This window comes from Bombus terrestris, chromosome 10 (genome assembly GCF_910591885.1).
Source record: "Bombus terrestris chromosome 10, iyBomTerr1.2, whole genome shotgun sequence".
Lineage (NCBI taxonomy): Eukaryota > Metazoa > Arthropoda > Insecta > Hymenoptera > Apidae > Bombus > Bombus terrestris.
In genome coordinates, this window is record NC_063278.1 from 2,800,701 (window position 1) to 2,825,446 (window position 24,746).

Consider the following 24,746-nt stretch of genomic DNA (forward strand, 5'->3'; position numbering starts at 1 on the left):
AGTTTTCATCGTGAATATTTCAATGAAATTAAATTTTTGGATGGGATTACTTAAATAAAAATAAGTATAAAATTAAATAAAAAATGTCATTTACAAATTTAATAAATTCCTTAATCATTCATATACATATATGAAACATAACAATATCCATTCATTGTATTGTTAAAACTTGGATTAACTTATGTAATAACTCCTTTTGTTCAGCATTTAAGTAAGTCCACAATTCACCTTCTAGTTCCAACAATGCTTGATAATCATGTGACTGACATGCTAATACTAATGATTGTAACAATAATAATTCGTCTTCACACATATTAAAATCTGCAATTTATTTTTTATTAGTCAACTTGTAGCTATTTAAATGATTGAAAAAGGAGGATATTAGAACACTTACCATTATTTGTACTTTCTTCTACCCATGCATATTTTTCTAACACCTGTGCTAGAGAAGGTGCTAGTCTTTGTGGTGATGGTTGAAGTATAAGTAATAAAAGCACTCTAGTTACCTCACACCTATGTATTAATACAATTACTAAATAATGAATTCATTATTTTGCAAACTTTGCAAAAAATATTATTTTAAATTGTATCTAATACCTGTGTAATATAACACTATAATTGCCTCTTGCACCAGCATTAATATAACTCTCAACAAATTCAACAAAATCATTTAGAATTTGTAAAGCAGATACATAATCACCTGATCAAATATTTGGTATTTAATTATTATAGCTGATTATAATTGTTTTAATAAATATTTACCTTGTTTAATATGATAAGATACTAATGTATTAATAGCTTTTATAGTTGGAAAAATATCAATAGCTTTACGTAATTGTTGTATACCAGCTGGAGTAGAACCTAAGGCTAATGCTAGCTCTAGTGCTAATCCAGCTGACATGGTATTGAATCCTGATTGATTATGACAACGTGCTAAAGCATGACCAAAACAACTTATTGATGCCTAACATAAAAAATTGTAACTTTAATATTTAATACACTTAATATTAATATTAATTTAATATTTAATTTAATATTTAATATTAATATTAATATTAATTTAATATTTAATACACTGCTAATTGTTAATTTAAGTTGCAAAACAAATAAACCTGTGTATTTTCCTGTCCTATAGAAGGGCATCCTATATCCTTGTCTTTTTTATCAGCCACAAGAAATTCTCGACCAGCTTTTATTAAATAATTTAATTCAGAAAAGATATTCTCTAGTGTTTCTTGACACCTGGCAGCATCTAATAAACATAAACCTGCATATTGCCATAACTCCTTTTGTTCACATTCAATTGCTAATGTCCCTAAATAGTAATGAAAAATATTAATAAAATTATCATCCAGTTACACATCATAAAATTTCCATGTAACATACCAAATTGATCACTTGCTTCAGCAACATTTGGTTTTCTTAAAAACCGTCTAAAATTAAATTATTAATAATTATAATAATGATTTTATTATAGGAAAGACTAGATCATTCTATAAAAGTAATAATATGGATAACAAAATACTTACTTCCTAAGTTTGTTAGATATATTATGGTACTTTGTTAAAAAGTCTAATGAATCTCCCATTATTTTTCTTTGATTTAAATGTACTGTTCTCTTGATTAACTTTTATTTGTACATTCTTTGTTTATTTATATACTTACTCTAAACAATAAACATCTTTTTTTATACACAATAATTTTTCAATATATGATACTAAATGTAAAATATTATATTAAGTAACTGAATTGCTTCCATTTCATTCAATATTACCTGGTATTACTTAATCATATCTTTATTTTCCGAATTAAATAATATGTAATTAATAATTTTATATATATTAATAGTAAATCAAATTATATAAAGTATTAAATTAATTTTGCTATTATAAATGTACTTGTTTAGTCATCCTATGTGTACATACTTTATTAATTGGTTGTAGATGTAGTTTGTAGTGAACCTTGGTTTAGATGGTGACGATCGACAGTGTAGTAGGTACATACTTACATATAGTGAACCATTAGTAGCGCCAATGCGTGACTATATGTTACGTATGCATCTATGTATTTTTATTATATAAAAAAGTTAATATTGTTTGATAAGTATCTTTCACATAAACTTAATTTTGGTATTATAACAATGTTTATAATTAATTACAATTCAAATTAAATTTTGCGTTACTTAGAAATGTTTAACAAGACGAACTTAGTAATTGTCAACAACGTTTACCGTAATTATATTATAAAGTACAATAAAATTGATAGAATATAATTATAATTAACAGTTTCTAAATAATCAAATAGTATTTGGTATTTAAGATTTAATTACGTTTAGGATACATGTCATTAAAGAAATGTTTAATGTTTCAGGGACATAAAGATATTAAATTATATATCTGTTCAACATTGATACTGTAATGTAAACAAACGTTATCAGACATAGCTATATATATTAAGAAGTTTAGAGAGTGTCGACAAGAATGTGCAAAATTACATTTCCAAGTAATAAAGTGTGTTGTACAGCAATATCATAGTTGAAGTTTTTGTATGCGTAGAGTTAATAACTCACATTTTCTTTTAAAAACGTTAACAAGACTAAAGGTTTCTCTAAAGGATGCATGGAATTATTGAACTAATTTTGAACAGTGCTTTATTATGGATATCTTTACAAGTTACTTGGAGTATCTTGATAAGTGTTTTTTATAACTTTTGCATACCATGGATTGTTTGGGGTTCTCTCATTATCGCAGTTGGACTAAAAATAGCCAGGATTCCACCACCAAATTTAAACATTGTGCAAGAAGTGCTTGGTGTAAATCCTCTTTCATTGAAAAAAGATAATACCATGTCCAAAGATCATGGTAATGGAGAACAATATTGCATGCGAGTGGTGGCTCATCGTGGTGGAGGATATGATTTTCCTGAGAACAGCCTAACAGCCTTTCGTAATGTAAAATCTTATATATAATAATGCTTTTTGTTTTTCATTAGATGATTGTTCCAGTAAAAGATAACAAATTCATTTGTTTTTTATTAATTACTTTAAAATATTAGATACCTTATAACAAAAACAATTTTATATACTATTTTATAATGTAAACATGAATACTAATATAGTAGTTACTAACAAAAAATTTATTACTTTAGTGAAAACAATACATTTTTTAGTTTATCTTTTATAAATTAAATTATATATAAGACATTGATCAGTTGTAAAATATTTTATAGAGCAAAGAAAGAGGATGTACTGCTGTTGAACTTGATTTATGTCTTACAAAAGATAATGTGCCCATAATATTTCATGATTTAACAATTGATAGAGTTACTGGAAAAACTGGTAATGTTAAGGATATGACTTGGGATCAATTAAAACAATTAGATATTGCCCATAATCATCCACTTAAGTAAATAAAATATTATATATTCTTTTCTTACAAAAATGTTATTGAAATTATATTTAAATGCAATTTCTTTTTATGTATTACAGGGATAAATTTATTGAAGGTGAAAAAATTCCATTACTTTGTGAGGCTGTAGAAACATGTTTATCAAATGAACAAAGAATAATTATTGATATAAAAGAATCAAGAATGGAGATTGTGCAAGTAATTTTAGATACATATAAAAAGTATCCAAAGTTGTATCAAAGAGCAATTGTATCCAGTTTTAATCCTATTATTGTATATATGGTAAAAACATATGTTAAAAAGAATAATATCAAAATGACTGTTATTGATCATGGGTATGTCAAATAATAACTTTGTTATTACAGATTAGAAGAAAGGAACCTCGAATTGTAGCAGGTCTTGCATGGAGACCACATTATTTTTCAAGAGTATCATATTCAGGTTCAGATGGTCCAGGTCCAACAAAATATAACAATCCATTTAAACATATAGCAGTTTGCTTATTCGACCATATTTATGCATGGATGTTCCACTGTTTTATATATTATATTGTGGGTGTATCTACTCTATTATTGCATAAAGATGTACTGAATCAGTATGTATTTAGATATTCAGTTCCAAACATCGTATTAAGTAATTATGTGTAGTTATTGTAGAGAACACAATATTCTACTCATATTCATATATATATATATATATATATATATACATATATATTATATATATCTATTTTAGGTATATTATAAGAAAATGGTATAATCGTGATATTCGTATAATGGCATGGACGGTGAACCTACCATCAGAGAAATTACATTTTTCCCGGCTATTTAAAGTTACATATTTGACGGATACATTGTTAGTTGAAAAAGATATGTAATAATATATGATATATTCTATATGTCCTAAATGAGCATATTTTATACTACTGACATATTATCACTACATTAAATAATAATCTAGTCTATTCATCAAAATGATGAATCTTATTTATATCATTTTTTGTAAGAAAATTAATATTTAGTTTGTTAAGTAAATTAGGAAAAAGAAAAAAACAAACGAAATTTTCTGAGAAAAGTTTTTATTAGTCAACATACTACTCTTTTGACATATATATTTATTTTGTATGCTTGTCTCACACTTTTAAAATTTACATTTTAAACTGAGGATTCATACATTTTTTAATTTTTGTAAAAAGTTACTTTAATGTTGCCATAATTGTACATTATTTTTACATATTACATTTACACTACATATTTTATTATAATTAATATCAACACCTTATAATTACTTAATAATTATGGACGGAAATATATATTGTGTAATTATTTACGATGAGATTTCAGAAAATAATAATTGTAATTAATAAATTTACTACACAATAGTAGTAAGCTTACTTTTGCGGGATTCCATACCTTGAATAAGTCCCGTTAATAAATCTTCCATTTCTGTGGTAGCACGTTTCAATTTGCAATTGTCACTAGCAACATAGGAATCTAAAGCAAACATTTATGTAAAAATATTGATATAAAGTAGTATGTATTATTTATAGTATAGTAATTTACCGTCAAGTAAACGATCGTCTGTAACCATATTCTGTAATCTATCTAGTATGTCATTTAGATCGCCTTGAATATTTTGCAAACTACTATGTTGTGAATGTTTATCAGGTCTTTGTAAAGATGATGGTGTATTATCTCTGTGAATAACTATAAGAGAATCAGATATTGGTAAAGACGATTCATTTTCAGTGTTAGTTGTCATAGTTTTCATTGGATATTTTTCTTCTTTACTATCCGAATTGTTAGAACCCAACCATTGAGAAAAACCACTATCGGATGGGTTCATTTCTAATTTCTTTGTACCTAATAATGAGAAGTTAAATTAAATATACATAAATAAATAAAGTTGCAAATTATTTAGTGTTCTACAAGATATTTCATTTTTCGAAATATAATAAAACAATAATACAACATACCTCCGATCCATGTACTTAATTCTATTTGAGTAGGTTCCAATACATTACTGAATCCTAAGCTTGTAGATGCTTCTGCAGAATCAATAATAACATCGTGATTTTGTTTATTGATATAATCTCCAGTTGGATTAAAATCATTTGATTGTAATATATCTGTATCATTTACATTTGAAATTTGTTCTACATTTTCTTGTCGAATAATTGGACTCAATTCAAAATTTATAGGCAAAGGTGTTAATTTTGATGGAAGAGGCGGAACCATTGGTGTACTTTGCATATAATTAATTACTCGAGGCATACAAATTCTATCAGTAAACAAACATTTCTGTAAAAAATTAAAGAAACATTCGTGTTATTTCATTAGATTTCAATAATAATATCATTTATTAAATGACAATATACTTTTAATAGCTTTAGACGTTGTAATTGCGATTCGATTGTAACTCTATGACGCTGAAGTCTTTCCGCTTTAGTGCCCTGTATATCAAGTAACTCAATTTGTAATTGTTTATTTTCTTCTTCCAAATGAGTAATTATACTTTGTAGTTCTTTTTGGGGATCATTTAAAACTCGTCTTTTCATTGTACTTCTTACTGATTCACAATCCGTATGTGTTATTTCATTACTATAACAGATATTTAAAAAGAAAGATATGGAATTTATAAAATATATTTATATATAGTAATATTGTCTCAGACTACAACCTTATATGTGGGATTTGATCATCAATATTTAACTCGATGGATCTAGCAGGACATAATCTCAATTTGTTTCTTATTAATTCAATAACTAATTTTGTTAATTCTCGATTAGAAGTCTGAAAAAACATTATGCATGACATTTTATATGAAGATAATTAAATATATTAACATAATCAGAGATTTGAGACTTTTATAGCTTAGTATCATACAATTTTTAAAATAAAGACTTCTGTATATAAGCTGTACTTTTATGAAAGACATGTTCCAACATTTTACTAAGATCGCAACACCAGTGTATTTGACCTCTGATGAAGCTAGGTGTAATGCTGGCGAAACATTTAAACATATCTTCCATGAAGAAATAACTCATAATAGGAGGCTTGAATTTTATAAATTGTACCTTGGTACAAAATTCACGAACTGGATGCTTCAATTTATGCTTTCCAGATATTTTGTCATATAAGAAACAATGTTGACATTGATGATATGTTGCACATTTTAGACATGTATAACGTGGTCCTTGGATTGGAGTTGTTTTACAATATGAGCATCTAACATTATGTATGACTGAAATAAAGAACAATATCTATTATTTCCATTTCATTTTCCTAAAGTATATCATTAAATATTTTAAAATATGAAATGTACATACTCTTTTCTGCAGACTTTATGCGATTAAATGTTGTTATCCAAACAAACAAGGGAGGTTCTTGCATAATCCACGTTGCAAACTCTGATTCAGTAACTCCAAGACATCCTTGAGACTATTGTAAAATATTATAAGTTATATACAGCTTAAATGTATTCAAAACATTATTCAATTATACCTTTGAAAAACATTTATCAATATGCGATTGAATATTTTGAGGTCCATATGCTGCACTTTCTCCAAGCATTTCCGTAATTTTACAAATATTCATCAACAATGTATGTAAACTAGCTTTGGATAAGCATGCATTATGATCAGCTAATTGTTGATAAAGATATCCATACTTCTCTTGTAATCTCCCAGAACTAATTAGTATTAAAGCAACTTTCACAGAAAATACAGAAACAGTCCTAGCACATTGTCTATAACATTTATAATATTTATGATATTAAAACATTACTTATTATTTCAATTCTAATTAGCAAATTTAGATAGTAATATATTGATAGTAATATATAGAATAACATACTTGTCATATGTAGTTAAAATATAATTCAATGCCAGTTTTGTTACAAGATCAATATCAAAATTAGTATTATTTTCTTTGCATGCTGCGAAATAAATATCAGAAAGAACATCTTCAATTTCACTTGGGTCTAAATTTACACAATTTTCTGTAATTGAAAGTCTATGGCGTTCAAAGACTCCAGCAATTAATTCTAGTTGAACATATTGCACTATAAAAGATACATATTATAATTGAATATAAATATAACAAAAAAATAATTACTTTAGTAGTGTAAAGCTAATCTGAATATAATAAGCACTCAATATGGGAATATATTTATATTAAACTTACTATTAAGTTCCTTATGTAAAATTTGCATTTTTGCTGCAGTTCTATACGATGTATAACGGATAACATTACATTGCTCTATAGATTGTATAATATTTTGCATTTTTAAATATTTAAAATAGTAACAGATTACCTATAAGAAGAAAAAATAATCATAAAATTTTAGATTTTACTAATACTAAAACTTATACCATAAAACAATTAGTTGATATTTAATATTTGTTTCATATATCTTTACAATTATTAAAGATTATGTCAATAATTAATGAAAATACGAAATTATTATAGTTTTTTATCACTAGAATATAATATTTAATGATAACAGTCATACTACGAAATATTTTTATAAACAAGTATGAGTTTATAAAATCTGAAAAAATTATTATATCATTTATGATACTTTAAAATTTATTATGATTATGATATTTTAAAAATTTAATATCTCAGAAACATGAGAACTTTTAATATTTGATTATACTGCATTATAAGTATCTTTATTGTGCTATATTGTTCAATTATTACGATAAATATAATCATTCTTAAATAAAAAAGTTATAATTAATGTCTTACTTCCTTTCATCCCTCGCAACTTTATAATTTAAATAGTGGTACATGTAAACAAAATATTCTCACAAATTAATCATGAATAATAAAGACTATAGAGAGCATAGTTTTAAAGGTAGCTGATTTAAAGCACCTTGACTAAACCTAACTGAATTTGTGTTAGTAATTTCGTTTTGCTACTATTTATATTATTTTAAATGCGCCTAAATATTAGTAACCTATGTAGTATAAATCAAATTGTAAAAAAACGTGATTCTCGCATTCTATTTGATACATATTTGTTGTCATTTGAAATAAAGTAAGTATAAAGAAATAAAATTTTATCATGCATAAATGTACTCAAGAGGATGAATTTAGTAATATTTATAAAATCAAGGCAAAGTACTTACAGAATATATCATTTGATTATATTCTCTGTAATAACTTATGTAAAATATCGATCTTAATTTTGTTACAGTTCGGAAATGTGTGAAGGTCAACCGTTATTTAATTGTCAATTATCCAAAGGTGTGCACGAATTGCATATTTCAAACAGTGAAAAAGAAGAAGATAATGAAAATTATAATGATGATTTAGAAAGTAGTGATTTTATTTGGGACAGAAGCCAAAGTAAAGCTGGTTCAAAAAATATTACCAAAAATATTCAGACACAAAATATTAATGCACAAAATGTTTCCAACAAGATTACAAATTATCAACCATCAGATAAATTATTTCGTCGCTATGCTAATAAAATTAACATTGAAAGATATGAAGGCCCAACTTTACCAGGACATACAACAAATCTTCTTATTGAAAATGATAAACGTGTAGAAAAAGATAGATTTAGAACCAAAGACAAACATGATCGTGCAACCGTTGAACAAGTTTTAGATCCTCGTACAAGAATGATATTGTTCAAACTTTTAAATCAGGGTATAATTGCTGAAATTAATGGATGTATCTCAACTGGGAAGGAAGCTAATGTTTATCATGCAACATCAAAAACAGGAGTAGAATTTGCAATAAAAATATATAAAACATCAATTTTGCAATTTAAAGATAGAGACAAATACGTTACAGGAGAATTTCGTTTTCGTCATGGATATTGTCGTCGTAATCCGCGAAAGATGGTGCGGACATGGGCAGAGAAAGAATTTAGAAACTTAATTCGTCTTCACCAGGGAGAAGTAAATGCTCCAAAACCAATTTTACTACGTAGTCATGTTCTATTAATGGACTTCATAGGTACTAATGGTTGGCCATCACCAAAATTGAAAGATGTTGTTCTTACTGCTTCTAAACCAAGGAAATTATACAGAGAATGTGTTGAAACAATGTGGCGATTATATAATAAATGCAAACTTGTTCATGCTGATTTAAGTGAATATAATATGTTATATCATGATGGAACTATTATAATAATAGATGTGTCACAAGCAGTTGAGCATGATCATCCTATGGCACTTGAGTTTCTTAGAAAAGATTGTACAAATATCACTGGTAAGTGAGAATGAGAACTTCTTATAATGATATTACTGAGATGTTTTATAAAAATTTTGAAATAAATTAATATTTTTCTAGAATTTTTTAAGAAGAACGATGTAGGTGTAATGTCTGTGAAAACATTATTCGACTTTATAACAGATCCAACGATAACTGAAGAAAATATGGATAAATATTTAGACATAATATCAGAACAAATGACACAACAGGAAGAACAAGATGATGATCCTAAACAACAAATAGAAGAACAAGTGTTTAAGCAGGCTTATATTCCTCAAAACCTAAGTCAGGTAATATATTGTAAGAACATAAATATATAATTATTTACATATATATTTAGGTATATGTATATCAAATTGTACATGTATTTTAATGTAATGTTTAGGTAATTGATATTGAACGTGATATCAGTCTTGCTAAATCTGGAAAAGAGGACTTGATATATAAAACTCTTGTTGGTTTAAAATCAGACTTATCCAAACCTATTAATACTCCTGAAATTCTTAGTAAAGATTTAAAGAAAACAAATAACATGGAAGAGAAAGATGATTTATCTGAAGATATTGATGATTCTGAAAATGAAAGTAGTGAAGAAGAAGATGTAACGGAAAACGAACCAAAATTTGTTAACTCGGCTCGACCTCGGCATGAGAGTCCAGACAGTAAAAAGGTAATACAATTGCCTTTTATAATATATTTACATGTGGTAATATGAAACATAATATATAATGATATATATTTGATTAAAGGCACGGAAAAAGGCAGTAAAGGAACAGCAAGCTGAAAAGAGAAAAACTAAAATAAAAAAACATATAAAAAAGAGGAAAGAAAAGGTCTTAAAAAAAAAATAATAGTTAAAGTATTATTAGAAAATATTTTAAGAAATTCAAAATACAGAGACATTACGTGAAAGTAAACATTAATTTCTTACATATTTATCTTCTAAAATTAGAAAAAGATAATAAAAATATGTTTTCCTATTTACTAAAATTTAGTATACATACTGCATCCTTTGTAATATATTACCCTATTGTATAATGTATAAAGCATGTATAAAACAGGTCTGGACACTCATATACTGAAGGCATAAACGAAACCGTCCATCTTTTGAATCGAAAAAAATTAAGATGGAAGACAAGAAAAGGTCTCATTCTGCGACATATAGAGATGAGTAGAATGGCTTGGCCTCTATCTGAGCATTCATAGTATCTATATGTGTATATGTATATACGTATCACGCATGCGCAAAACGAGACCTTTTCTTGCTTTCCACTTGATTTTTTGACTCAATAGATGGACAGTTTCGTCTATGCTTTCGATATATGAGTGTCCAGATCTGTTTATATGATCGTAGATTGGATCATCATTACAAGAGTGAATCATTTAGCAAATATTTAAAAATAAAAAGTATAATGGAGAACTATTTTGGTATTAAAATTTTATTTTTGTTACATCTTATGATCTCAATGAGTTATATTATTCATTTTGTTTCACGAAATTAGTTAACTCAAAAATAATAAAGGAACGTGAAAAATTTCTCACAACCGGTTGTCCGAAGTTTGATACGTTACTTCAAGGCGGTATCACTACTCGCGGGATTACACAAATTTATGGAGCTGCAAGTACAGGAAAAACACAATTAGCTTTACAATTATGCCTGACAGTACAGTTACCTATAACAGAAGGTGGCTTTGCTGCTGGTATTTTACAAATTGAATTATTTATAAAATTACAAATGAATATTAGTATTTCCTCACTTTTCAATTCTTTTTCATACATTTCGTTTTAAGTACATCTAATAATTAATGTAGGTGCAGTATATATTTGTACTGAATGTACATTTCCCTCACGAAGATTACAGGAATTGATACAAAAACTGGAAATTACTAAAAAATATGGAATAAATGGTGACTCAGTATTTGTAGAACATATATCAACTATTGTAATTATAATATATTTTTTTTAACTTAATACATTAACTTTTTAATACAATATTTTTTTTTTTTTTTTTACCTTGTAGGAGGAACTGGAGATATGTTTGCTTCATAGAATTCCAATATTAATGTCTGTACAAAAAATAGGATTAATAATTATAGATTCAATTGCTGCTCCATATAGAGTAGAAGATTGGAAAGATGAATCTAATAAAAAAGGAAAAAGTTTGAGAACAATTGGACAACAGTTACATAAATTATGTAAAAATGACATTTGTGTAGTTTGCATTAATCAGGTAAAAAAAGATAGATTCTGTATATAGTAATTAATAATTCAATATCATAAATAGCTTATAGACAATTTATATACAGGTAACAGCAATTATGCATAGTAATATACCTAATGATTATTTGAGTGTACGACCATCTTTGGGAATAACTTGGTTAAGTATGGTAACTAATTCCATACAGTTTTACAGAATAGGTACTATGAGATATGCTTGTGTCAAATTGTCATCAAATTTATCAGAAATAACTATTTCATTTGAAATACAAGGATATGGGGTAAAAGCAATAGGTTGAATAAAACAAATTGAAATAAAAGTTTAATGTTTATTTGATTGCAAGAGATTATAAATATCATAAAATATATCTTCATCTAATATCCTAGCAATATTTGTTGGTGACCATTGATTTCTTGGATCAGAAGCTACAAATGGATCTGTACTTCTTACATCTAAATTTTCCATTTCATTGTTCAATATAAGTCTTAAAAAATCAGGAAGCAAATATGAATACATAAATAATCTTTATATGTATATTCATATATATATGTTATGTATATAATACCTGAAGGAATGTAAAAATGTTCGATAAGGCTCTATATCTTTTCTCTCACTATATGTATAATCTCCAATCACAGTATGACCAATATATGAACAATGCACTCTTAATTGATGTCTTCTACCTGTACCAGGACATAATAGTACTTTAGTAGCTGGTTTTCCATTTCTGAAACCTCTTTCTAATACTATAAGAATTGTATATGATTCTTTTGGTTTCTCACAAAATAAGTTATCACTGGTACACATTTTATGGTTTCCCTTCTTTTCTCTAGCATCAATCCCTAATAAAATAATGTTATTGTTAATAAATAGCTTTTCACAAATTGATATTATTAATGTTATGTTTCAATCACCAACCAATTGCTTTATCTATGATTAGGTAAGGTTCATTAATATGTCCATGAAGTAATGCCAGATAAAATTTTTTGGCTGCTCTTGCTTCGAATACATTAGAAGCAGCTCGAGCTGCTTTTTTATTTAATGCAATACATATCACACCACTTGTCACATAATCTAATCTATGTACAAAATGAAATTCATGAAATAAATTTGGATTGACTAATCTTGGTAAAATTTTTTTTAATTCAAATTGCAGTGTATCCTAAAAATTTTAATATTTATCAAACTAATAAGTATACTATTTCTAATTTAAAAATATTCTTTCCATACCTTTTTTTCACGATTATTACTATTAATGCACATATCGTATGGTTTAGAAACCACCAAGAAATTTTCGCTGTGATATAATATATTTACATTATTTTTGTGTTTGATTTCAATAAAATATTTCATATATAATTTTAACAATACTTGTAATATTTGCGTTAATTTGAGAATAAACATCCTACAATTGTATAATATTTTATTTATATTCATTTTATGCAATATTAGTTTTTGTTTCTGTAAGCAACAAAATATACATAACACTAATCTTTGAAAACTGTTACGTTATCAAAATGATAAACATTGGTTGGGTATTATATTCATGTATATATGTGTATCTAGTTTCTTTCAGGTACAAGATTGCTTGTTATACTCCTGAAAGATGGCATTTTATGATTTTATATCGTTTAATCCTTCCTGTTGGCTGTCTGTTTTCCGTTTTGAATTTTGCTTGTAACTTCGCATTGATTGCAATTAGTGATGCAACAATGATTTGTAATATATGATTAATGTATATTAAATTTAAAGCACGAAAAATTTGGTTTTTGGAGATAATTTAAACAAGTATCATACTGTAAATATGTCTTGTAAATAATTACATATATTTTAAATCATTCTGGAACTATATCAGAGGGCACCACCTAACTTAGTATTTCTGATTTGGATGAGAGTCGTTTGGATAAGACCGTTTGAAAGCGATTTGTGGTATGAGGGAAAGTCTTATTGTGAAGTGCGTACTATATAACGGTATTTCTAATTTCATTATAATCGAATATTATCTGTTAATTTTTTTTAGCAACCATTAAGGGAAGTTTTGTACTATATTCTGAAAATGTTTCGATCGAAGAAGGATGTTGACCGACACGTGAAGAACATTTTTATCAAACTTAAAGACTCAGGAGAGGTGAGGTTATTTTTCAGAAGAAAAATTTTGTTCCTAAATTTTGTCCAAATATATTTATTAATTTTTTATATTTAAGTATTTAATGATTTCTTAAAATTATGCTTTCTTTTATTTCAAGTGCACTTTGTATGCATACTAACTCGTAATATTTCTATCTAATGTCAAATTGTATAGCACTGAAGGCCTTGACTTGATTATGAAAAAGATACATACATGCACATGCACTAACCTCTATATGATGGTTTAACGGTTTTTTACGATTTAAAGCAAATTTTGATTTTATATGTCTTTAAAAAACATTTTTATACTTATTCAAATATTTTTTAAATAATTCAACTGTGTAAATATTTATTTACTCTAATATTGTTTTTCTCTTTTCTTTTCTTTTTTGATGTTTACAATATTTTGTAATTAGTAATTTTATTAGTTATCATGAAACTTTGCATTTGTAATATATTTTGTACATAATATTTGCATTTCTTTTTCAAGAAAAAGCTTCGATGTTATAATATTGCAAAATTATATTATCAAGTTGGAGATTATGAATCTGCAAAAAAATATGTTTCAAATTATTTGGAAATAAGAGATAAATCTGCAGGAGCTCATAAATTATTAGGTCAAGCTCTTGAAGCTTTGGGCCAAAAAGAAGCAGCCTTTGTAAGATATAAAATATCTCTTGAATTAGAACCAAAGCAGGATGATCTTCTCTTAAAAGGTATAGTTCAATATTTTGAATCTATTATTTCTTAAACTCACATATTAATAATATTTTTTAGTATGTGAGCTGTTGTCTGATATGGATATTAATACAGATATAAATAAGATAAAATATTGGGTAGAAAGAGCAGATAAGAAATTTCCACATCATGAAATAGTTTTTGAGCTAAAGGAAAAATTGTTAACTTTAAAAACACCAAGTGGTGATGATGATGATTTAGAAAAACTTATTATATGTACGTAATAAAATCTCTACTATATAATTACATGATTTTGTACAACTTAATTTAATTTGTTTATAATAATGTAATGCATTTTTTTTTTTAGCTGAATTATCAGTAAAACAAACAGATGTGCATCTACAAGTGAAATTGCTCAAGTATTATGTAGGAAATCATAGGCTTGAAGATGCATATAACAAAGCAACTGAGATAGAGGCAACACAGTGTCACAGAAATAATATCATTTGGTATCAGTCATTAACTGAATTACTTGTGAAGTGTAAAGAGAGTAAACAGTCAGATTGGACATTTTGGATATTTTATATTTCTGTGTTAGAAAGATACACAGCACTTTGTCTTAAAGAACAGAGTAATGTTATTAGAAAAAGTATAACAGATATTATACAGGCAGTATTTAAGTAAGTATATTTGTACTAGGAATCATCTATTTTATTAGAAATATATATATATATATATATATATAACTAATATTATTGAATTAAAATATTCATATTGCAGTTTTGATCAAAGTTTACATGAATGTAAATCAAAGAACTTCTCTAATCATCCTGTTTTTATTGAACACATGTTATTACACATGTGGGGTCAATTACATTTTCATTTAGCATGTTTAATTTTACGTAAAACTAAGGCTGGTGAAGATAGTTGGTCTGAAGCAGGTAGATTGTGTGGACCTCTTTTATTAACTGCATTACATGTAGCACCTATAGATCCTACTGCTGTATGGACTATGCATTTAAAAGATAGACTTAAGAATCTAGTACATGTTTGGTATAGAGAAGGATCATACAGATATAGCCAGGCAGGTCATGTACTTCAAGATTATGCTCGAGATAATACTAAGAAATTACTAGATAAAATCGATAAATTTTGTACAAGTTCATGGCGAGAACGGGTATATCAAAGAATCTTTATTGGTCGATTGTATCAAGATGGTAAAACAACATCATATTTCGTGAACTCTTCAGTTTCAAATCCACCATTACGTTTATGTTCATTTAATGAACTAAAAAGATTTGATGAAATATCTGAAGAAGTATGGCCAGATTCATTACACCATCAAGTTTGGCTTGGTTTAAGAGCTCGGCCCCACACCTCACAAAATAAAGATAATGGGCCGCATCCAAATCAAACGTCACGTGTTTTCTGTGAATTACAGTTTTCTGTTTATAACTTACACCAAGCAGCTCCTGAAAGTTTAAGTCGTCTCGATATTGATGCATTTTTAAATGCTGCTATCTGCACTTCTTCTGTACTTGAAGAACAGCAATTGAGTGGGCTTTTAAACCCTGAAAAATTACCTACATTGCCCGCAGATCTTACTAACACTCTCTGTACTAGTGCTCAAGAACAGTGGTGGTCTTATGCTTATAAAGTATATTCTATGGATAAGCAAAAGCCATTGGACGAAGATGTTGGAGAATTGAGATTAGAATTACAAAGAGGCTTAGAAGTAGTACGTTGCCTTGGAAATCACGGATTGCATCCTGTTCTTTTAGTTCATTTAGCACGAATATTTCATTATAGAGCAGAGACATTGAAAGAAATAGATCAAGAAAATAATGATATACCATATTTGGAGGCAAGATCTGAGATGTATTGGTCAGCTGCAGTACCACTTCTCGAAAGATTACAAAATAATCAAGTTATTCGTATAACTAATTCTAAATTTTTTAACTATCAAGGAAAAGAAATGAATAATGTAGAAATAATTAAAGCTTTAGAAGAAGGTAAATTGCTTCTAGCTCAACGATTTGTACGCAGCAAACAATATGAAAAAGCAATAGATGCACTACAGGCTTTGAAATGTCCAGAAGCTTCAGTTCAACAGGGTCAAATGTATGAAAAGCTTGCAGATGAGATTATCAGTTCTATACCCAAGGAAAGTTTAACATCTGAAATGAGATCACAACATATAATCATGCTCTCAAAAGCAAGAGAATGTTTTTATCTAACATTAGATCGCTTACGCAGCCCAGGTACAGATCCGAAACATCCTTTAAACTTATTACTTTCCACATATATTTCCAATGTTGAAAATAAATTGAAAAGGATTGATCCAGACCTATCACGAGGTGATTTAAGCAGAAATGAATGCGATGGAATGTCGGATGAAAGTTATTCTTCCGCTCATAGTGCTGTTGATCAAACAGTTGCAAAAATATCAACGTTAACGGGATTAAATGCTTCAATTAATATTCTGAGTACACCACAAAAAAACATACACCGTACACCAAAACAGTCTAGCACTCCTTGTAGAACACAACATCAGGATATATTGGATTTATCTCGGAATCGCTCTGAGGCACGTCCGAGTCCTGAACGTCTTGACGCTCAAATTCGTACACTAAATCAAATGATTCATGCAAAGGATAATAAGATACAATCGATAGCAGAGCAAAATAAAGCTATATTGGAATTGAACAAAACAGTAATGGAGAAAGTCGAAAAATTAGCAAAAGAAGTAACAGAATTACGAAAAGAATTTCAGAAACAACGTACTCAGATTAATGTTAATGTTAATCCGAATCTAGAAGAAGATTTGTGTATTCTAAATGAAGATGATTACAATGATTTGAATTACAACGCAAATCAATCAGGCCCCGCATCTTCGATATCTGGGAACATGTTTCAATCTTCTCATAGACATCCATATTCTCAGTTGGTATATCCTTCAGCTACTTTTCAAGGATATTATCCGGCAGGAATGTCATTTAATGACCCAAATGCACAAGCTATTCCTTCTTTATACCCTCCAAATGTTTATTCAATGCCGGTATTGTATCCTAATACGAGATCGAAAATGCCTGAAAACATTCTTCAACAAAGCTTATTTATGCCACCAACAAGTCAATCATTGCAAATTCCTCTGCAAAAAGTAGAAACATCAAAGCCAGAGTCGACTATAAAAGACGCTCCTGTAAATAAAATTCCACCAGTTAATGTTGCTATTACCACTTCTGATACACTTCCAACTACAGCACCAATTGTTCAGCCAACACTTAGTGTAACAATTCCTCCACATTTCAGACAAAGTAGTTCTTCTACTTCAGTTGCCACAGAACAATCTGCTCCACATTGTTATCAAATTTCTATGCCTTCCCAAGCTACTATACCAACAACAGTAAACTTACCGCCTTTATCAAATACTGTTACAACTACTCCAGCAAATCTTTCTGTATCAGAGACATCAAAGCAAGATACTATCTGTTCAATTGGATCTCCAAATAGTTCAGATCATGAACATGATCCAATTCCGGATTTTGTTCCTGTTATACCATTACCTGCAGAAGTTAAAGTTACTACTGGAGAGGAGGGTCAAGAGGTACTGTTTTGTGCAAGAGCTAAACTTTACCGTTTCGTGGATAATGAATGGAAAGAACGTGGTATAGGAAACGTCAAATTACTTAAAAATGAAGAAGGAAAAGTTCGTTTACTTATGCGCAGGGAACAAGTATTAAAAGTATGTGCAAATCATTATCTTGCGCCAGATATGGAGTTAACTGCTAAATCAAATAATGAAAAGGCATGGTTTTGGGTTGCACATGACTTTGCTGATGGAGAATTAAATCTAGAAAAGTTTTGTATCAGATTTAAGACTGTTGAAGAAGGTATTTCCTTTAAGGAACATTTTGATAAAGCTAAAGCAAGTCTTACATCTGAGAAAATAATTGAAAGTATTGATAAAACATCAACCAAAGCTAGTACTACATCGAGTAATATTAAAAAGTCGGAGAAAACAAAATCAGATTTAAAAGCTATAGAACAAACACCATTTGTTTCTGGACAAACTGTTCAAAAACAATCTATTGATGTGACAGAAACCATTACATCAGAGAAATTAAAAACTAATGTACCTACAACAGTTATTGGTGGATTTTCATTTACATCAACACCAATTATTCAAAAAACAACCACTACAGAATCTTCAAAAGTTCCTACTAAGTCAGAAGTTAGTCCATTTGCCGGTTTTACATTTAATAAGACTGTAACAAATGCTGAAAGTTTTGCAACTACAACACAAAAAAACTCGACTACTGGAATAATAGCTGCATCACAGTTTACTTTCCCATTTACAAAAGCAACTACACCTTCTCAATCAGGGGCTACAACAGTACCAACTGTTAGTGTTCATAACTCGTCAATTTCATCTTCACAACCAACCAGTACTGTTGTTACTAATGAAAATACTTCTGTTAGTACTCCTCAATTTTCACTTAGAAGACCTTCTGCTCCTGCTCCTGCTCTTGCTCCTGCTCTTGCTTCTGCTCCTGCTCCTGCTACTGCTTCTGCTCCTGCTTCTGCTCCTGTTCCTGCTCCTGCTCCTGCTCCTGCTCCCGCAAATTCTACTGTTCCAACCTTTGCTTCTGCGGGTATTCAAGATATAGGCAAGTCTCTTGTACAAACTGAATATGAAGAAATGCTATTCACTGAAAAGATTAGCCTTCAGTATTACAACAGTGATGCCAAACAATGGGAAAACAGAGGTACTGGACAAATAAAGATTTTATGGAATCCAAAAACGAACAAAATTCGTTTATTAATGATAGATGAAAATAGTTTGAAAATTTGTTATAATTATGATATTTTTGCAAAATGCCCATTTACACTAAAAAGTAGTAGTAACACAGTTGTCAATTGGAACATACAATATGGATTAGACAACAAAACAGTAATGTTTGCAGCAACATTTAAAACATCCAGTCAAGCATCTCAATTCTATAGCATAATTACTAGCAATCAGCAAAAGATGGTAAAGGATTGTATTACAGCAGAAAGTTTGAAAAAGCCAGAAACTATGCAAAATACACAAACAAACAAAATACAGACTTCCTTGTCTGAAATGTTTAAGCCACCAGCAGGATCATGGGAATGTAATGCTTGCTATACAAGAAATGCCGAATCAAACGCAAAATGTATAGCTTGTGAAGAACCACGTTCTTCTGTGTCGAATAAATCAAATATCTCAAATACAGTTACATCAAGTCAAATACCTCTTTCACAAATGTTTAAACCACCTGCTGGCTCGTGGAAATGTAAATGTTGCGATATTGTTAATGCAGCTGAAAGTAATTATTGTGTTGCCTGTGACACACCAAAAGATCTGTCTCTTCCACCTAAACCAAAAACTGATGGTTTTCAGATAAGTACAAGTTCCTCTGGAGTTACACCCACATTTACGTTTGGTATTCCACAAGATACTACTAAGAAAAGTACAAGTGGATTTTCATTTCGTTTATCTACCTCTAATGATGTTTCTATAGATTCTAAATCTACGTCATTGATAGCTACAAAATCTGATGATAAAACAGATACATCAAATGCAAAATTTGTTTTTGGAACACCAGGAAAATCGTTTGGGTTCAATTTTGTGTCTAAATCATCTCCAACAAAGTCTGGTGAAGAAGAAAATAGCGAAGAGGAAGTGGTGGAAAGCGATGACATACATTTTTCACCAATAATTCCATTACCAGATAAAATTGAAGTTAAAACAGGTGAAGAAGAAGAAGAAGTTCTTTATAGTCATAGAGCGAAGTTGTTTAGATACGATAAATCGGTAAATGAATGGAAAGAACGTGGTTTAGGTGACATAAAATTATTACAACACAAGGAAACGGGCAAATTGCGACTAGTAATGAGACGAGAACAAATATTAAAGCTGTGTTTAAATCATTTCGTGCTTCCAAATTTGGAATTGAAGCCGAAAGATGAGAAAACATGGATGTGGAATGCTGCTGATTATAGCGAAGGAGAAATCGAACCCACTCTCTTTGCGTGTCGCTTTAAAACATCCGACATTGCTAACGATTTCAAAGATGTAATTGACAAATCAAGGATGGAGCTCCCATCCATTGAAAAAACTGCTGAAACGAAAATAGAAGCATTTACCGAAGTTTCACCTACACGAGATATCGAGGTTCTGTACGAGATGAAAGTAACACCTGAAGAAAAACAAGCTGCATTAAAGTTTCAACTTCCAGAAAACTTCTATGCGTACAAACAAAAGCCAGATTGTCCTGGATGTAGAGGCTGTAAAGAATATTCGGATGTATCGTTATTTTCAGACAGAAATTCTGAAAAAGCAGCATCTACATCAAAAACACCTGCAGAGGATCAAAAACCTCTAACTACTACATCTGGGATACAGTCACTTTCAAAATCTATTAATTTAATTCCCGCATCTAATGAAGTCACAACTGTTCAAACACCAGTTTCAAATACTGATACAACTGTTTCTTCCATTTTCAAGTCTGGATTGCATAGTACAACCGCGTCACAATTTGCAACGAATTCTCTCTCTACAACAACTACATCAAGTATATCATTTGGGAATACTAATACGATCACATCAAGTGATAAGAAAACTGGTTTTTCATTTGTAATGCCCCAAACTACATCTACTACAAATGAGATACAAAAATCTACATCTGATACTTTAACACCTGAAAATTTAAAAATCTGTAGTCCCACTAATTCTCAAGGACAGGTATCATCGACTACATCTTTTTCATTTATGACATCGTCTACAACACCTACAACATCCATATTTGGAATGGCAAAATTAGATAATACAGGAAAGAATATTTTTGGTGGAATGTGGAAAAAAGATTCTTCTGGATTACTTAAGCCTACTTCCATTAATGTCAGTACAAATAATTCTGAATCGATATTTTCAAATAATTTTAACACTCAACCAAAAACAAATACAAATACTGCAATGACATCTGTATTTGGTGCTAGTACTTCTATTTTCGGATCTTCTGCATTGAAAACTAGTTCTGAAAGCTCAACCACAGGTTCATCGTCATTTGATACATCTGCTAAATCTACTAATTCAATATTTCCTAATACATCTACATCATTTTCGTCCAATTTATTCTCCGGCTCATGTACAACTACATCATCTTTTACAATTTCAAATCCTGTGACAACTAATGCTTTTGGAACATTAATACCAACAACAAGCGAAACACAAAACGACAGTGATATTGCTTTCTTACCAACGACAAATGTGTCATTTTCAACTTTAGCAGCTCAAAGTTCCCAGATGGCATTCAAAACAGGTACATCTTTCATATCATTATCCTCATAATAGCAATTTAAATTGGTAAGAACTGATAACATTATTATACAAATGTTTATTTTATAGATCCAAATTTTTCTTTTGTTGGTGCTGGGTCAGCTGTATTTGGTTCAAAATCAAAATCTGTGCAAAAAGCAAAACAAGTTATAGCAGATAAAAAAGATGAAAATGAAGAAGAAGAATATGATCAAACCGAAAATGATCAAGATCATGATCCTCATTTTGAGCCTATTATACCTCTGCCTGATATTATAGAAGTACATACCGGAGAAGAAGAGGAAGAGAAAGGTATAATTTAAAATAACTGTTTGAAAAGAGTAATGTATTTATCTTTAAATGGTCACATGTTTGTTACAGTATTTTGTGAAAGAGCTAAATTATACAGATATGATAAGAACACGTGCGAGTGGAAAGAAAGGGGTGTTGGAGAAATGAAAATTTTACATCATCCAAAGTATGACCGTTACAGATTGCTGTTACGACGAGAACAAGTTTACAAAGTAGTATGCAATCTCTTACTTACTCCAGACATTGTCTTTACTAAACTCAGTACGAATGAGCGCTCTTGGATATGGGCAGGCATGAATCATGCTGAAGAACAACCATGTATAGAGCAATTAGCAGTTAAATTTAAAACTGTAGAACTGGCAAAAAAATTCAAGGATACAGTTGATAAAGTCCAACAAACTTTAAGCGAAAGCCGTAAGGAATAAGATGAAAACCTCTTGTTTATAATGCTTTCCTTAGTTTATAATCCTTGCTTGTGATTGCATGTGTATTCATTGTATGTTATATGCATACTATAAAAAACATATATTTCTTCATTATTAAAAAATATTAATGTATCTTTATTTATATTCATAAAATGTAATACTGTTTAAAAATATTATAATTTAATATCAAATATGCTATAAAGAGGCAATCATAGAGAGATCGGTACGAAGACATGTTTTGTTACCTTTTATAGGAACTGCCTAAAAAATGTTTTTTGATTAATATATTTGATTGTAAGTTTAATTGTGGTACACAAATAATAATATTGATTCATCATATAGACATGTATAAAATTATTTTATTAAAACATATTTAATTCCATTCAACTTTTATCATTTGTAATGAAAGAAACAAAATACAAGACATGACAATAGAAATATATTATATTATACTTCATAATGGATAAAGTTTTACTATTAAACAATGTACTGTTATCATAAATTTTATCAATATCTATTGATTTTTTGTTAATTTTCTAATAATTTTTAAATAACTATCGATATTTATATTAAAAACTAACTTGTACAAATACATATTTTAGTTGCATAACGTTGAATAAAATGTAATTTACGATACAAAACGCAATTTAAATTATTTTCACCAATTAAAATAAAAGTTTTCCTCAATTTTAAATGTGTTCAATATTTATACATATGTATATATATTTTTATAAGGTAACTTTATAGGATAGTAGCTTTTACACTAGCTTCTTGTTTGCACATAGCGTTCATATTATTTAATTAGAGTAGTTATTTCGATGCAAATTTATGTTTTTTATATAAATACAGGAGAAAAAAATGTAGAAGATAGACCAGTAATAGAAGAACCAGAAGATGGTAAAAATGAAGAAGTAGATGAAGAAGAAGGCGATGAAGTCGAAGTAGACGTTGAAGTAAATGAAATAGAGGATGAAGAAGAAGAGGAAGATAATGATGATGATGATGATGATGATGAGGATGATGATGAGGATGATGATGAGAATGATGATGAGGATGATGATGAGTATGATGATGAGGATGATGATCAGGAGGAGGAAGAGGAGGAGGAGGATGATCAGAACTCTATTACTTTTGAAAAAAGTGCTTCTGTGTTTGCTAGAAATAAAAAAGGTGGTTGGAACTTTGTTGCATCAGGAAATTTAATTATTTATTATGATCCTAATATTTTTGGTGAAAAAATAATATTAAAGGCAGATGAGACAGATGAAGTTGTAAGCAACACAATTATTAGTATGACAACAAACATGAAGGTAAAGGCATTAAAATTATGTTATGTAACAATTTAACTGATTCTGAATTAACTATCTATCAGTTATTATTTTATAAAGGTGAATGGAACACAATGCATTTGGACGGCAATTGATCATGCCTTGACACCGCCGACAAAACGCACTTTAAGTGCCACTTTTTCCTCGGTACATGTCGCACAGGAAATGTATAAACATTTTCAATGAGTAAGTAAAAATTTGTATGCAATATAAAAAGAAAATGATAAAAATTAATTATTGATTTCAACAGGGGGTAGAACACGCATTTCGAGCACACATCAGTGAACCATTCTATGAAGAATAAAATAAATAATTCCTCATATTTCTTATAATAAAGTATTATATCTCTTGTAAACAAAAATCATTTAATTTTAGTTCAATTTCAATTTATAGGATAAGTAGTTCCCAATTTTATCCTTTTTTTATGGGTGTAATTGTATAATAAATAATTGTACAAATTATCTAGGAGTTTATGAAAATAAGTAAATTTTCGTCAATTGTGATGCATTTCGCTCGTAAAAAAAAGATACATGATAAATCAAAATTACCTGGTTAATAATTACGTATCTAACTGTAAGTTCAAATTTAACATGTGATATTTAAAGAACTTTACTGATATTTATAAAGATATTTATTACAATAAAAGTGCATGTATGTTCCAAGTGTTCATTCCTTTAAT

General features: G+C 28.8%; 7 protein-coding genes across 21 annotated transcripts; 4 read left to right on the forward strand and 3 right to left on the reverse strand.

Moving 5' to 3' along the window:
• Positions 1 to 72: 72 nt before the first annotated feature.
• Positions 73 to 2,061, reverse strand: LOC100644489 (40-kDa huntingtin-associated protein). 2 transcript variants are annotated; one of them, XM_003398463.4, is made up of 8 exons: positions 1,926 to 2,061; positions 1,530 to 1,666; positions 1,387 to 1,433; positions 1,113 to 1,315; positions 763 to 964; positions 598 to 700; positions 395 to 513; positions 73 to 321 (listed from the first exon to the last, which is right to left on the reverse strand). In XM_003398463.4, exons 2-8 carry the CDS (start codon positions 1,586 to 1,588, stop codon positions 152 to 154), a joined length of 903 nt encoding a protein of 300 aa, XP_003398511.1. In that variant the 5' UTR covers positions 1,589 to 1,666; positions 1,926 to 2,061; the 3' UTR covers positions 73 to 151. The 2 variants fall into 2 exon arrangements, with proteins under 2 accessions (XP_003398511.1, XP_048265167.1); XM_048409210.1 differs by lacking the exon at positions 1,926 to 2,061 and adding an exon at positions 1,775 to 1,907.
• On the forward strand, positions 1,915 to 5,322 carry LOC100644729 (glycerophosphodiester phosphodiesterase 1). 7 transcript variants are annotated; one of them, XM_048409209.1, is made up of 6 exons: positions 1,915 to 1,996; positions 2,371 to 2,950; positions 3,229 to 3,404; positions 3,488 to 3,689; positions 3,773 to 4,002; positions 4,143 to 5,322. In XM_048409209.1, exons 2-6 carry the CDS (start codon positions 2,615 to 2,617, stop codon positions 4,282 to 4,284), a joined length of 1,086 nt encoding a protein of 361 aa, XP_048265166.1. In that variant the 5' UTR covers positions 1,915 to 1,996; positions 2,371 to 2,614; the 3' UTR covers positions 4,285 to 5,322. The 7 variants fall into 7 exon arrangements, with proteins under 7 accessions (XP_048265166.1, XP_048265161.1, XP_048265165.1 ...); XM_048409204.1 differs by having other exon boundaries at positions 1,962 to 2,052; XM_048409208.1 differs by having other exon boundaries at positions 1,989 to 2,085.
• LOC100644373 (dystrotelin) lies at positions 4,582 to 8,568 on the reverse strand. 2 transcript variants are annotated; one of them, XM_012312845.3, is made up of 11 exons: positions 8,542 to 8,568; positions 7,592 to 7,721; positions 7,262 to 7,469; positions 6,911 to 7,154; positions 6,736 to 6,847; positions 6,484 to 6,650; positions 6,087 to 6,199; positions 5,785 to 6,007; positions 5,383 to 5,707; positions 4,970 to 5,269; positions 4,582 to 4,900 (listed from the first exon to the last, which is right to left on the reverse strand). In XM_012312845.3, the coding sequence occupies exons 1-11, from the start codon at positions 8,551 to 8,553 to the stop codon at positions 4,779 to 4,781; spliced, it is 1,956 nt and encodes a 651-aa protein (XP_012168235.1). In that variant the 5' UTR covers positions 8,554 to 8,568; the 3' UTR covers positions 4,582 to 4,778. The 2 variants fall into 2 exon arrangements, with proteins under 2 accessions (XP_012168235.1, XP_012168236.1); XM_012312846.3 differs by lacking the exon at positions 8,542 to 8,568 and adding an exon at positions 8,159 to 8,291.
• LOC100644067 (serine/threonine-protein kinase RIO1) lies at positions 8,295 to 11,060 on the forward strand. 3 transcript variants are annotated; one of them, XM_003398459.4, is made up of 5 exons: positions 8,295 to 8,450; positions 8,610 to 9,634; positions 9,716 to 9,927; positions 10,023 to 10,307; positions 10,387 to 11,060. In XM_003398459.4, exons 1-5 carry the CDS (start codon positions 8,350 to 8,352, stop codon positions 10,486 to 10,488), a joined length of 1,725 nt encoding a protein of 574 aa, XP_003398507.1. In that variant the 5' UTR covers positions 8,295 to 8,349; the 3' UTR covers positions 10,489 to 11,060. The 3 variants fall into 3 exon arrangements, with proteins under 3 accessions (XP_003398507.1, XP_012168237.1, XP_048265153.1); XM_012312847.3 differs by having other exon boundaries at positions 8,404 to 8,528; XM_048409196.1 differs by lacking the exon at positions 8,295 to 8,450 and adding an exon at positions 8,463 to 8,533.
• LOC100649065 (DNA repair protein XRCC3) lies at positions 10,919 to 12,538 on the forward strand. Of its 2 annotated transcripts, none has more exons than XM_012312841.3 (5): positions 10,919 to 11,044; positions 11,140 to 11,337; positions 11,449 to 11,579; positions 11,658 to 11,867; positions 11,944 to 12,538. In XM_012312841.3, exons 1-5 carry the CDS (start codon positions 10,960 to 10,962, stop codon positions 12,151 to 12,153), a joined length of 834 nt encoding a protein of 277 aa, XP_012168231.1. In that variant the 5' UTR covers positions 10,919 to 10,959; the 3' UTR covers positions 12,154 to 12,538. The 2 variants fall into 2 exon arrangements, with proteins under 2 accessions (XP_012168231.1, XP_003398136.2); XM_003398088.4 differs by having other exon boundaries at positions 10,936 to 11,065.
• LOC100643943 (RNA pseudouridylate synthase domain-containing protein 1) lies at positions 12,170 to 13,617 on the reverse strand. Of its 3 annotated transcripts, none has more exons than XM_048409213.1 (5): positions 13,227 to 13,617; positions 13,086 to 13,152; positions 12,774 to 13,017; positions 12,421 to 12,697; positions 12,170 to 12,339 (listed from the first exon to the last, which is right to left on the reverse strand). In XM_048409213.1, exons 2-5 carry the CDS (start codon positions 13,116 to 13,118, stop codon positions 12,177 to 12,179), a joined length of 717 nt encoding a protein of 238 aa, XP_048265170.1. In that variant the 5' UTR covers positions 13,119 to 13,152; positions 13,227 to 13,617; the 3' UTR covers positions 12,170 to 12,176. The 3 variants fall into 3 exon arrangements, with proteins under 3 accessions (XP_048265170.1, XP_048265169.1, XP_048265168.1); XM_048409212.1 differs by having other exon boundaries at positions 12,421 to 12,538; positions 12,638 to 12,697; positions 13,086 to 13,617; XM_048409211.1 differs by having other exon boundaries at positions 13,086 to 13,617.
• A 1-nt stretch (position 13,618) lies between these two features.
• LOC100648946 (E3 SUMO-protein ligase RanBP2) lies at positions 13,619 to 24,729 on the forward strand. 2 transcript variants are annotated; one of them, XM_012312843.3, is made up of 11 exons: positions 13,619 to 13,809; positions 13,876 to 13,983; positions 14,473 to 14,698; positions 14,760 to 14,936; positions 15,028 to 15,340; positions 15,441 to 22,006; positions 22,093 to 22,314; positions 22,384 to 22,728; positions 23,589 to 24,049; positions 24,128 to 24,253; positions 24,318 to 24,729. In XM_012312843.3, exons 1-10 carry the CDS (start codon positions 13,744 to 13,746, stop codon positions 24,251 to 24,253), a joined length of 8,610 nt encoding a protein of 2,869 aa, XP_012168233.2. In that variant the 5' UTR covers positions 13,619 to 13,743; the 3' UTR covers positions 24,318 to 24,729. The 2 variants fall into 2 exon arrangements, with proteins under 2 accessions (XP_012168233.2, XP_048265146.1); XM_048409189.1 differs by having other exon boundaries at positions 13,677 to 13,784.
• The last annotated feature ends 17 nt before the right edge of the window (positions 24,730 to 24,746 follow it).

Bases quoted from the DNA above. Each gene is read 5' to 3' on its own strand.
- LOC100644729 (XM_048409209.1), top strand. From the start codon at position 2,615: ATGCATGGAATTATTGAACTAATTTTGAACAGTGCTTTATTATGGATA. The intron at 3,690-3,772 runs GTAAAAACATAT...TTGTTATTACAG, and splicing joins ATCCTATTATTGTATATATG to ATTAGAAGAAAGGAACCTCG. The intron at 4,003-4,142 runs GTATGTATTTAG...TATCTATTTTAG, and splicing joins CATAAAGATGTACTGAATCA to GTATATTATAAGAAAATGGT.
- LOC100649065 (XM_003398088.4), top strand. From the start codon at position 10,960: ATGAGTGTCCAGATCTGTTTATATGATCGTAGATTGGATCATCATTAC. The intron at 11,338-11,448 runs GTATTTTACAAA...TAATTAATGTAG, and splicing joins AGAAGGTGGCTTTGCTGCTG to GTGCAGTATATATTTGTACT. The intron at 11,868-11,943 runs GTAAAAAAAGAT...ATTTATATACAG, and splicing joins GTGTAGTTTGCATTAATCAG to GTAACAGCAATTATGCATAG.
- LOC100644489 (XM_003398463.4), bottom strand. From the start codon at position 1,588: ATGGGAGATTCATTAGACTTTTTAACAAAGTACCATAATATATCTAAC. The intron at 1,316-1,386 runs GTATGTTACATG...ATTACTATTTAG, and splicing joins TGAAGCAAGTGATCAATTTG to GGACATTAGCAATTGAATGT. The intron at 322-394 runs GTAAGTGTTCTA...AATAAATTGCAG, and splicing joins AGAAGAAAGTACAAATAATG to ATTTTAATATGTGTGAAGAC.
- LOC100643943 (XM_048409211.1), bottom strand. From the start codon at position 13,292: ATGAATATAAATAAAATATTATACAATTGTAGGATGTTTATTCTCAAA. The intron at 13,018-13,085 runs GTATGGAAAGAA...TAAAATTTTTAG, and splicing joins GTAATAATCGTGAAAAAAAG to GATACACTGCAATTTGAATT. The intron at 12,698-12,773 runs GTTGGTGATTGA...TTATTTTATTAG, and splicing joins AATCATAGATAAAGCAATTG to GGATTGATGCTAGAGAAAAG.
- LOC100648946 (XM_012312843.3), top strand. From the start codon at position 13,744: ATGAGAGTCGTTTGGATAAGACCGTTTGAAAGCGATTTGTGGTATGAG. The intron at 13,810-13,875 runs GTGCGTACTATA...AATTTTTTTTAG, and splicing joins AGGGAAAGTCTTATTGTGAA to CAACCATTAAGGGAAGTTTT. The intron at 13,984-14,472 runs GTGAGGTTATTT...TTCTTTTTCAAG, and splicing joins AACTTAAAGACTCAGGAGAG to AAAAAGCTTCGATGTTATAA.
- LOC100644067 (XM_003398459.4), top strand. From the start codon at position 8,350: ATGCGCCTAAATATTAGTAACCTATGTAGTATAAATCAAATTGTAAAA. The intron at 9,928-10,022 runs GTAATATATTGT...TGTAATGTTTAG, and splicing joins TTCCTCAAAACCTAAGTCAG to GTAATTGATATTGAACGTGA. The intron at 10,308-10,386 runs GTAATACAATTG...ATTTGATTAAAG, and splicing joins AGAGTCCAGACAGTAAAAAG to GCACGGAAAAAGGCAGTAAA.
- LOC100644373 (XM_012312845.3), bottom strand. The intron at 7,155-7,261 runs GTATGTTATTCT...TAAATGTTATAG, and splicing joins ATTTTAACTACATATGACAA to ACAATGTGCTAGGACTGTTT. The intron at 5,270-5,382 runs GTATGTTGTATT...TCTCATTATTAG, and splicing joins ATTAAGTACATGGATCGGAG to GTACAAAGAAATTAGAAATG.